The sequence below is a fragment of the Perca flavescens genome, chromosome 8 (assembly GCF_004354835.1).
Source record: "Perca flavescens isolate YP-PL-M2 chromosome 8, PFLA_1.0, whole genome shotgun sequence".
In the NCBI taxonomy this organism is placed as follows: domain Eukaryota; kingdom Metazoa; phylum Chordata; class Actinopteri; order Perciformes; family Percidae; genus Perca; species Perca flavescens.
This window is the reverse complement of record NC_041338.1, coordinates 6,057,711-6,069,658: the sequence shown is the minus strand read 5'-3', so window position 1 is coordinate 6,069,658 and position 11,948 is coordinate 6,057,711. Positions and strand designations below refer to the sequence as shown.

The 11,948-nt window shown below is 40.9% G+C and overlaps 1 protein-coding gene across 1 annotated transcript in view; it reads right to left on the bottom strand.

The window, feature by feature from the left end:
* Nucleotides 1-5,178: 5,178 nt before the first annotated feature.
* cbln1 (cerebellin 1 precursor) overlaps nt 5,179-11,948 on the bottom strand; it is a 28,836-nt gene continuing 22,066 nt past the window's right edge. Inside the window, exon 3 of the mRNA XM_028586031.1 lies at nt 5,179-5,895. Coding sequence (XP_028441832.1) covers nt 5,698-5,895 — 198 coding nt within the window. The 3' untranslated portion in view covers nt 5,179-5,697. The remainder of the gene's footprint in view (nt 5,896-11,948) is intronic.

The window sequence follows — 11,948 nt, the reverse complement described above, 5'->3', positions numbered from 1 at the left end:
TTTTATGATGGATTACTGAAGTAATTAACCTTGCCCTGGTTCTGTAAGGGTCACTTGTATTTTTTTGTCAATGTGTGAAAATATTACTTTCTTGACATTTGTTGAGTTTATTTTGGTAAAGAGAGCTAAGCGAACTTGCCACTCGCGCGCAATGCATCTTGGTACATATAGGCACGACTGTCACGACTCCGCGAGCATTAGAGCTCGCTTTCTCAGTCAATCTAGCCCGCAATAGGGTATTCATGTGTTCAGTGGACTACATATACCATCAGTACTGATTGGACATATACAAGTGACAAATGTTCCTTTGAAGTCATTTTTCTTGCAAAAATGTCAAACATCAAGTAAATCTTTCATGTCCTCAAGAGAGCATGTCCTCACCAGAAAAATGACATCATTGTTGTTTTGGTGACATCTATGAGAATAGTTTGACATTTTAGGAAATACACTTATTCCCTTTCTTGATTACAGTAATTCCACTCCCATGTCTACATGTCTACCTTTAAGTCTACAGCCTGCAGCCTGTTAGCTTAGCATAAGACTAAAAACAGGGGGAAACCGCTAGCATTTCTAGGATAAAAAAAAAGAGATACAACAAGCTAATTAGTAAACATTAGAGGTACCGAAAGGCTTTCCAGCCTTTAGTTTAGTTTATTATTATTTATTAGTTTATAATGTCGTGGACAGTCCCCTTTAATGAACTATACAGTAAAAGGAGCAGCCTTAACCTCAACGGCTAATTTCCAGCTGTAGTCCCCGGCCAGCTGACAATAGGCATCCTGCTCTGCTGGCCGCAGCCATGATGAAGATTCTCTTTGTCCTTCTCTTTCTTCTGTTTAAAGGAACATGCCGACTTATTGGGACTTTAGCTTATTCAGCGTATCCCCCAGAGTTAGATAAGTCCATACATACCCTTCTCATCTCCATCGCGTGTTGTAACTCTCATTCACAACATGTAAATAGGAAAATGTTGGCATTATTTTGTCACTTATTGGGAGCAGTAGGCTAAATGGAGCCGGTTACCTCCAGGATCATGGCTAAGCTAGGCTAGCGGTGGGGGCGTCAGACAGAGTTACGACACGCACGGAGATGAGAAGGGTATGTATGGACTTATCTAACTCTGGGGGATACAGTGAATACGCTAAAGTCACAATTAATCGGCGTGTTCCTTTAAGCTAAGCTAAGCTAATTGGTTGCTGGCTGTGTAGCTTCATCTCACGGTACCAATCTTCTCATCTACCTCCCAGGAAACCAAGCAAACATTAAACATAAAGGTGGCAGAAGAAAATGTATACGAGTCCTTTTAATGACTATGCAAACAACCTCTTTTGTTGTTTAGTTTGGAGGACTTGAAAACTTATTTTCCTTTTTCTTAAATTAGTTTGCAGCAAAGGGCCACGCACGGGTTGGACTCGAACCTGGACCGCTGAGGTAAGGACTGAGCCTTAGAATATGGGGCGCACGCTCAACCAGCTGAGCTGCCAGGGCGCCACAACTTGCAGCCTTTTGACCAAAAATAAAAGCAAGTAAGGAAAGTAAGAAAAAAATGTCTTATATTTATGCCAATACAGTATTTGGCAGTTGAAAGAAAAAGGAAAGAGGAAAGCTGAGGGAAAAAGAAAATGTAGAAAAAAACAAAATGCCATTGAGACTGGTCTTAGCAGAGGACAGCAAGTCAGAGAGAGGCAACAGAGAGATGTTGGAGAGACGATGTGTGAAAGAAGGAGGAAGGACAGGAAGGACAGGAAGGACAGGAAGGACAATCCAGCGGAGGAAAGCAAAACATAAAGAGAAGAAATGAAGTCAGATGCAGGGGGGAAGCAGAGAAGGAAGGAGGGAGCTGGACGATGAGGGGAGATGATGTTGATGTTTGCTTGTTATTCCAAGACTAATTTTCCCCCCGGAGCTCATTAGAGTCTGGAGAGAAACGAACCAAAAAACCTTCAAAAACCAACAGAGTGGAGAAAGAGAGAGGGATGAGCATCCAAAGAAAAATAAAACAGAAACAAATGGAAAAGGAGGAATGAGAGAGTAAGTTTAGACGGACCAGGAGAAGAGAAAGAGGGACAAAGAAGGTGCAAAGAAAAACCCAATCGATTGGATGTAGAAAGAGAAAGATAAAGAGATGCAGTGTAGAAGTGATAGAGTACAGTTCCACGGAGACGTGTAGAAAGGAGACTGTAACAAGAAAGACACATCAACACACATGGGGCTGTGTGTGTGTGTGTGTGTGTGTGTGTGTGTGTGTGTGTGTGTGTGTGTGTGTGTGTGTGTGTGTGTGTGTGTGTGCGTGCGCCTTCAGAAGTCACGCCAGCTTCAACCAAATAAACTGCCAGGCCAGGCTTAAAGTAGGTTTAAGAAAAATAAAAGTACCATTTAAATTTTATTGATTTCATCAGAGCAAATAAATAAGAAAACAGTAGATAAATTGATTTGATCGATCGATTGATATTAATAATAATAATAATAATAATAATAATAATAATAATAAAAATAATAATAAATAAATAAGTCCCTTTTAACTGTAGCTTTTTTTACATAACTAGTCTCAGCTTTTTAGCCACAACTTGGTTTGACCCAAAACAAAAACAAGAAGCATGTTTTTAATCAGAAGAGCAGAACGGCAGCCTCAGATTTCCACACACAATCACTAGTAAGTTTCTCTTAGAATATTTTTTTTATATAACATTGAAGTACGGAAATACAGATATTATAGTCATCAACCAGATTTCAGTATTAGTATTATCATTATTATCATCATAATACCAGTAGAATAGAAATGGTGGCTTAGATTTCGACATATTTATATATGCATTTATATATATACTGTGTAAATTTATATATATATGTATATATATATATAAACATATATATATATATATATATATATATATATATATATATATATATATATATATATATATATATATTCTATATATGTTTATATATATATACATAAGCAATAAAGTTCGTGGTTGTAAGTTGGTTTCAGTGTCCAAAGTCCGACATTGAAGAAAAGCAAGGAAGGATCCGTGCTGGGAGGCAAACGAGTACAGCAGCAGATAGAAGTACAGACATGAGGAAGGAGAGGGAGATGGACCGTTGAGGAGAAGGAAGAGAGATAGAGATGAGTGAGGGGATAACAAACAAAACAGTTGACAAAAAAAAGGAAGAGATAAAAATTGTGGGTAAACAGCATAGTGTGTGCGTGTGTGTGTGTGTGTGTGTGTGTGGGGGGGGGGGGGGGAGTTGGACACGATGGAGGTTCATTCAAATGTTTGTGATAAAAGCACAGAAGGAGTTCTGCGTGACTTGTATCAATACCCATCATAGGTCCATTTTTGTCACTAGAGAGTCCCGGTTAAGCCTATTTCCCCATGCATTGGTGTCTAACTGACTAATGTGAACAAAACATCTTTGACAGTCCAGTATAGCGCGAGAACGCTCTAACCGGCAGCGGCGAACCGGACTGCAGTAGGGCAAATGTGCATTGTCAATTTCGTCCACTAAAAGTGCTGTTTTGCCACTGACAGACTCTGGTTGTTCATTTAAGTGTCTCAGTGACAACATTATGGAACGGATCCCTACACAGATACACCTTTTTGTCAAAGCTATAGTGCGTAGTTTCTGTCGCCCCCATAAGGAATGCCTTGCTGCACATATGTTTGTGCAGCAAAATATATATATATATATATATATATATATTTTGGCTACCACGCAGTTGCTAGTAGCCAAGGAGGACACGGAGGATTAAAAAAACATGATGGACTCTTCAGTAGAGGTCATTATCTTCACTTGAGTTTCTGCGCGGGAAAGTCGCCGGACGACACAATCTTATCAACATAGTCATACTGAGAGATACAGAGAGAGTTGTGTGGAGCTGATAGTCTTCATTAGCTTTGTAGCCACTCATTTGGCGATGGCTTGAATGTAACGGACGTTCATTAATATCAAAAAGTTATTCACTAAAGCTTTAAAGAGTAAATTCCTTTTTGTAACAGCTCTGAAAGCGCTATCGCTAAACTCACCAAACTCCATTTAAATAATCAATACTTTTAGCGTTCATAGAGCCAGCATATTTTCAATTGGAACTGGGTGAATTAAGGGTTTACTTCAACCAAACCAGAGTGGGGATTGTTGGATCAGTGGAAAGACAAACCAAGACGGCTTTTGATCGTTTTAGTTTGTTTCTGTCGACTTTGAATGAAGTGTATTTTACGATGATAAAATTACTGTTTATTTAAAGTCTGGTGGGTTTGGCGGTAGCAATTTTGGGGATGTTTTTATGTTAAAAAGAGGATCTTATTCTTTAACAAAAAGGTCGGACTCTGTTGGGATCCTTTCCATAATTTTGTCAGACACTTGAAATAATAGTTTGAGCATATCAGTGGCAAAACAAGCACTTTTATTGGACGTAAATTGAAAGTGCGTAATTGCCCAATCACTTAAAATCGTACCTTGTATACACCACTGCAGCGGTGTTGCTTAATACTGGACCAATTCCAGAGACTGTTGCTACAATCAGTCACGTACACATAAAAACATGCGAAAATAGAGTCCAGGTTGAAAAAACAAAAAAACAAAGTGACCCTTTAATACACTCATTCATTACAGTGGAAATGTAAAAAAAAAAAAAGAATTCTATAGTACTTTTGGAAAGATTGTGCTAGCTTGTAGGGTATTCTTTTAAAATCTTCTAATTTCTTGATAGAAGTCAGATAGCAACCCTGTCTCCTTCTGGCTCCTACATGTCTATACTACTCTTTTGTTTTCCTGACTACATTTCGTGCAAAAACTGAATTGGTGCCTGGATTATGTGTAGGAAACTCGACAGTTATGTACCGCACATGAGTTGTGAGGTGAAGGATTATTTTTTTTTAAATCCAATAATTATTATAATAACTATAAAACACAGATTTACGGGGAATGTAAATGTAGCACCTGATTGTGGGACCGGAGTTTTGTGTTTCCCCTATAAATATTCCAGTTTGGCTTTGGGCTTATCCAAAATCAGTGCAATTTATATCGAGCATAAAAAAATAAATAAATAAAAAGACTACAAATATGTCCACAGTAAATGGGAGATGTGGGGAGCAGTTATTCAAGAAACATTCTTTTAAAGCTTGTGGTGATAGAGATTGATGCATGATTGAATGAATGAATGGGGAGGAAGGGTGTTGGTGGTGGTGGTGTGGGGGGGGGGGAGGAGAGGGGTTGTACTTGGGCATTAGAACACTCTGGAACATATAGATGATCAATTGCGTCTTTCAGCAGAGATTAAAAAAGGTTTTGGCTGTCCAAAGCTGCAGTCAAGCCACTGAATAAAACGGAGGGAGGAAAGAATGGTTGAAAGGATAGATGAAAGGAGGAAGGGAAGTGAAGAAGCTGCCCATACACTTTCATGTAATGGCTTCATCATTTCTTCTCTCATTTTTACCATTGTATAATCATCCTGTGCCATGCTCTTACATCTCTCTAACATCTCCCTCCTGCCTCTGCAGCGTCCCGAACAGAGTCCGTTGTCACGATCCCTCTTCTTTTGCACCATCTTATTCACGTCCCTTTTCTTTTCCCCACGCCCCTCTTCTTCCTCTGTCTGCCTTTTCCCTCCCGTCATCATCAGCACTTCCCATCTTCCACCAGCTCCTCCTCCTTTCGTTTCCACCCCCTGCTCCTCTTCTTCCTCTCCCTCTTCCTCTACACGGGGAACACCAGGAAGCCGGAGAAGGTGGAGAATTTCCATCCTCCCATGAGGTTTCCTCTCTCCAGTTTGAGGTAGGCCCGGTCTCCCTTCTCCATCTGGATCAGAACAGCATTACTGGCCGCCTCGCGCGTCACATCCTGGTCACCGGCAAACGCCGAAATCACCGGCCAGCCATTGTGCATCAGGCTCACCTGGATGAGGCGGAAGAGAACCGACAGTTTACAGAGTGGAAAGGGGGGGAAAAAATGAGACAGATGCTAAATAGTGCACAGTGTGTTCGCCATTTTGTAGTGGTGTTCGAATTCTCCACGGTAAATTTCATTCACTACATAGTCCACTATAAAATACCCACAATGCACTGCTAATTTGAATGTACGTACTGTCGGTACACAATCCGTGCTGCCTGCACGATCCGTTCTGCGCATGCGCAAGATGTTCGCACATGCGCTGTTGTACGAGGATTTACGACACTGCACGATCTGTTCCGCGCTTCCACTCAACAGCCTTCACAGGCAAGCTAACGTTAGTTTAGCTAACAGCTAATTCGGCTGACCGCTAGGTGATTGTAAGGGTCTGCCGTTAGCCTCCATAGGCAAGCTAACGTTAGTTTAGCTAATGGCTAATTTAGCTAACCGCTAGCTGAGACAGCATGTAATAACTTTAAAAGACCCTCCAAATAAAACTTGAAAATAAACGTTAACATATATCACAGCTGTTACGTCACTTCTACTTGCGCTCATTTCAAATACAATCACTCAATACTTGTCTTTATTGTTATTACTGTAAAGTCTTAATTTAGCTGTAGCCATTTTCCCATTAAGTTTGACTTAACGTTAGACTGAATCTAGCTGTCAGCTAGCGGTTAGCCAAATAAGCTGTTAGCTAAACTAACGTTAGCTTCCCGGTGGAGGCTAGCGTGGAACAGATCGTGCAGTGTCGTATCCTCGGTAAAACGTGTACCAACACATACGATGTACAATACATTTTACTCCTGTATCCCACAATGCAATGCAGCCGTGTTTTCCCAGAGGAGAAGAAGAAGCAGAAGCACCCGCGAAAACTGAAAAGGAAAAATGGAGGGACTTTGGTTTCTAAACAGTGGAAATGTAACATGCAACATCAATACAACCTTTTACTATTCTCTGGAGCACTCCGTTTGTTTCAGGGACGTATTAAAAGTATTTTGTTTACTTTGTGTTTGTTTACATGATGCTGGGCGCGCCCGCCTCCGTCACACAAACTATCTACTGACGCAACGATATTTTCAGTGGGTGTCCGAAATCTCGTTTGGTCGTTCCCTATATAGTTCACTATTTAATAAACACTATACAGGGAATAGTGAGCGAGGGAATGAAGGAACGGTTTCAAACACAGTCAGACACTCTCCCACACATGCAGGGAAATGTAGGGATATTTTTAGACTTCCTAGTTGAGCTGCAAAATTTTAGAAATATGTGCAGCAATGCATGTGGTTATGATAAAACAACGGAATATGTTATTTGTGTGGAGCAGCTTTGTGCTGTGCAGGCAGCACGTCATCAATAGATATACTGTGTGCACTTTTTCAAAAACCACTTGGAGAAGATTTAACAATGACTTTGAAAGACACGCACGCTGGCATGTAGACACGCACACACGCACACACGCACACACACACACACACACACACACACACACACACACACTGTGTCTGATTCAACAAATGTTTCAATGGGGAAAAACACCTTCCTCTTACAAAGAGACGTAGCTGTCAGTGATGCGTCCCTTCCCAGGCCAGCCAACATACACACCAGACGTGTCTTTCATCACTTCTCTTTTTTTGAGCAACAGCAGAAAAACAAGCACTCCCTGTATTTGGTTCCCTCCGTATGCTTCTCTAAAGAAATGGTTTAATGCTACCCCTGGCACCGATGCAGTACTAAAACAAACTAAAATTAATTTTGGAGAAATGTCACTTTATGCAGGATCACGCTTTGTAAAACGTGTGAGATTACTCGCTTTCCAGTGAGCAAACCCGCTCGCTGTACCTTAATAAGAAAAAACAACACAGGGTTCTACTGCATCTCTACGTGGTTGTACACTGACTGATTTAGCCTAAGGAAGAGGAAAATAAGCACACCATTTGTGAGTCAGTTACGTCATCTTGCTTTGTAAACTGAGGCTCCTATTCCCTTTTAAATGTGATAAATGGTATAAGAAGGGTAAAGAGTGCCAAAAAGCACAAACTATGTGTGATGGATCACTGATCTGATCATTATGTCTGAAAGAGAATACACTAAAGCAGCTAAACATCTTCACAAGTGTCCCAAATCCCATCAGACTGTTGTACACACTATATAGAGAGGAAGATGTTTAATGACAATTGTAAAGACTATTTATAAAGGGTTGTTTGTGAGTGCCACATAGACACACAGGGCCAGATGTACTAACGCTTTTGCGCCCACTTCAGGCGTATTTGTTTCGTGCGGGTAAAAGCATGGCGAGGTATGTACAAACAGGCTGCACTGAGGTAAAAGCGCAGACTGCCTGTCGCGGGAACTGAAAATGGCAAATTGAGCTTTTCCGTGTCATGCATATGCATTCATGGGAGCTGAAAGTGGAAGATTCCCTCAAAATGTCCTCGCATATGCCTCCTGGTGAAATGGCAGCAGTAATCCGAGCAAGATGAAGACATAGGCCAAGGAGATGAGCTGAATGGATTTTTGCCACAAGGATCACACTTTTTCAGTTGAGTGAACAAAAAATCATTAAGCGTTACAAATTAAGCAGCCATGCAATATTACTGGAAGAAATCAAAAATGACATTGAATCTCCGACTCTGTGTTTACATTCCATTCCAGCAGTTGTTAAACTCCTCGCTACATTACAAATATTGGCATTAGGATCATTTCAAACATAGCATCAGCAGTGGGAATATCCCAGTCTGCACTCAGCGCTGAAAGGCGCTGATTACCCGACTGCTGGTTTGGTAAATACGACGTAAGCTGAAGTATAACAGCGTGCGCTTTCTGCGGGTTGGCCATGGCGCTGATATCGCTACGTTCGTTGCCGTACATACATCTGGCCCTGAGTGTTTTTTGATCTGACGTGCCTTTCAGCAGGAGCGGCTGTGGCTCAGGAGGTAGAGTGGCTCGTCCTCTGATCTGATCGTCGGTGGTTCCAAAACTCTGTCCACATGTGGGCAAGGCACTGGGCCAGCAGTTTGCATGGTAGACTGCCGCTGTTGGCGTATTAGTGTGAACGGGTAAATGAGAGTGTTTGTAAAGTGCTGTATAAATGCAGTCCGTTTGCCATTTACTAAGACAACGTCATTTCTCTTTGCCTTCCAAAATCGGTACAAATCACTGTTGGAAAATATTATGATGTGATAACTAGAGCTGTAACTAACGATTATTGTCAGTGTCGATTAATTTGTCCATTATGTTCTTGATTAATCATTTAGTTGTTTGGTCTATAAAATGTTGAGCCGTGTTTCCCAAAGCCCGAGATGACGTCCTCAATCATCAAGTGATATTCAGTTTACTGACACAGAGGAGTAAATGAACTCGAAAATATTCACATTTAGGAAGGTGTAATCAGAGAATTTCTTTTTTTATATATATATTCCTATGCAGACTTTGATTACAAATGTACAGTATTTGTGATACATTGTCTCATTGTATCGGATTGCGTACATGGAGGGATGGATTGCATTAGATAGTATAGGTGTTCATAATGTTGTGTCCACCACCTGGAATCGTTCTGCTGTTTCCGCTTTAAACATTGACTTGTGGGACATTTATGTCATTTTTTTAAACAGCAATGACAGGCAAAGCTAACAACTCCTACAACTCTCGTCTCCACTGCCAAGATGCATCCATTACAAACCCTGATGTTCCATACTGACGTGCATCTTAAAGATGTTACTCAGAGATCTGCCTCACAACAAAGCTTTAAAAAAAAAAAAATCTCTATGCAGTAGTATGTTATTGCCATTTTATAAAAGACAACAAGAAGCTAACTGTGATTTAACAGTTTAGAGGGGCAATGCTTTCAGACTTCACCCAGTCTATGTGAGCAATGCATTTGTTTCTTTACATTATTTATACAGCATGCAGGGTTTTCAAGTTCCATCATCCCACAGTGCAGCTCAGATCAAACACAACTCTTAATACATCAAAATATTTCCGTTCCCCCTGAAAGTACGTAATAGTAAAACTGTTGCTAAGTTATGGAACACAGTCATAAACATCCCATAATTATACACTTATCCACCTCATTCTACCTGATGGTCAGGAGAGGGAGAGGATGTGTGTGTGTGTGTGTGTGTGTGTGTGTGTGTGTGTGCAGGAGATGGAGAGCCTGTCAGAGTCAAGAGCTCTCTTGGTCCAGCACTCCTCTTAATAGCAAACTGAACATAGCGACTTAGACTGAATGTGTATGTATGTGTGTGTGTGTGTGTGTGTGTGTGTGTGTGTGTGTGTTTTGCTCTGAACAGCCAGCCTGTGAATTTGATGAAAACACTCAGACTGTACTTAAACCATTTTTTTTAATTATCATGGTGGAAACATAGCACAGGTCATGGCAAAATAAATGTAGTGCCTTAAAGGGACAGTTCAAAACACACAAACAAAAATACATATTGTTCCTTTTCCCCATAGTGCTATTCATCAATCTAGATGGTTTTGGTGTGAGTTGACCAAAACCATCTAAGCGCCACGGTGCTGCTGCAAAATAATCTCGGGAAGGAACTTGTTTTGGTGGACCGTGTACATTCAAAAGATTGGACAGATATTCTAGCTAGCTGTCTGGATTTACCCTGCAGGGATCTGAGGAGCAGTTAACCATAGTCCTCAGAAATCCACCAGAGTTTAGAATGCCAACACAAAGATGGGTAAGAAATCGTAACGGACATCCGACCGAATGAGGGACATCCGGCGGAATTTCGGGCAGCACTTGAAACGTCGTCGATATAGTCTATTACTGTATATACCCTACCTACTATTTATGTGCAGTATGTTTATGTACAGTAGCGGAGCCATAAGAGAGCTTTGTTTTGGCTGCCCGACCTGAACTTGGCTCCTGCTGAAAACACCTTATACTGTGGGGGAAATGGGAATGGGAATATTTGTATGTTTATTCAACTTCCACTTTTCAGTTTGACAGTTTCTTACTCCCTCTTCTGCTTCATATCCGTCTTCCCTCTGTAGTGCGGAGCAGACTAGTCACAGCCTTTAAGACAGTGACAAAAAAAAAAACACTACTCATGGACAAGGAGAGGTCACCAAAGTCAGCAAGTTTCAGACTGTACTTGTAGCTTCAAAGTGAATTTAAGGACTGAAAGTAGGGCTGCTTTATTATTGAAAAACTCAATACTGAAATCAAGATTATTTAACAAAATTACTCATTGACTAACGGAAAGATGTTGCATTTTTTTTAACTTAAAAAACAGTGAACGAGTTCAAAAGAAATCAACGGTGAAAACACCTGAACTGGGAAATTTCTCGCCTTCTTGCTCACCGAACGTGTCTTTCCCTCCGCCGTCTTCACTCACTTTGATTTTCTAATGCAACCAGACACCACCAACAGGACCTCGCTGACTGTTGGCTGAGTGAGTTTAGCCTTCGGGAGGGGTGAAAGGCTGCGTGTCATTCAGAACACAAGACAAAAAAAGAAGAGTTTAGTTGCAAAACGTAATGCGCAACATAACCGTTTTTCTCGATTACATTGTTTTTGTGATCGTTCAAGAGATCAAATATTTGATCAATTGCACAGTCCTAACTGAAGGCATATCTCGACTGAAAACGCTAATGTGTGGAGAATCTAATTGACAAAGCAGTTGCAGTGTAAATAAGTGGTTTAAATCAATTGGTTTATCACCAGCTCCTGCAGTATATATTGCAGGGCGGCACAATATTGACATCTTTGAGGATAACCGATAATTTCCCTGGACAATTCAGCTGAGTGCACCAATTTTAAAGTAACTGCAATAATCCGTGAAGGCGTCTTACGGTAAAAAACACTGCTTTATTAGGATCTATCTTGATTTAATATTTATTAGCGCCGTTTACGAGGATCTTCAATCAGTGAAGGAAACGAGCCAATCCCTTCAACACATTCAAAACACCAGATGTGGATCTCGTCCTGCGGTGCGGCCATCATCAATAACTGACATCGCTGCGGAGAACACTCGAGGTGAGTGAAGGAAACAAGTGCACAATTGAAACCACCTTGGCACCTCTTTTGTGGAGGCTTTTCAGGGGCA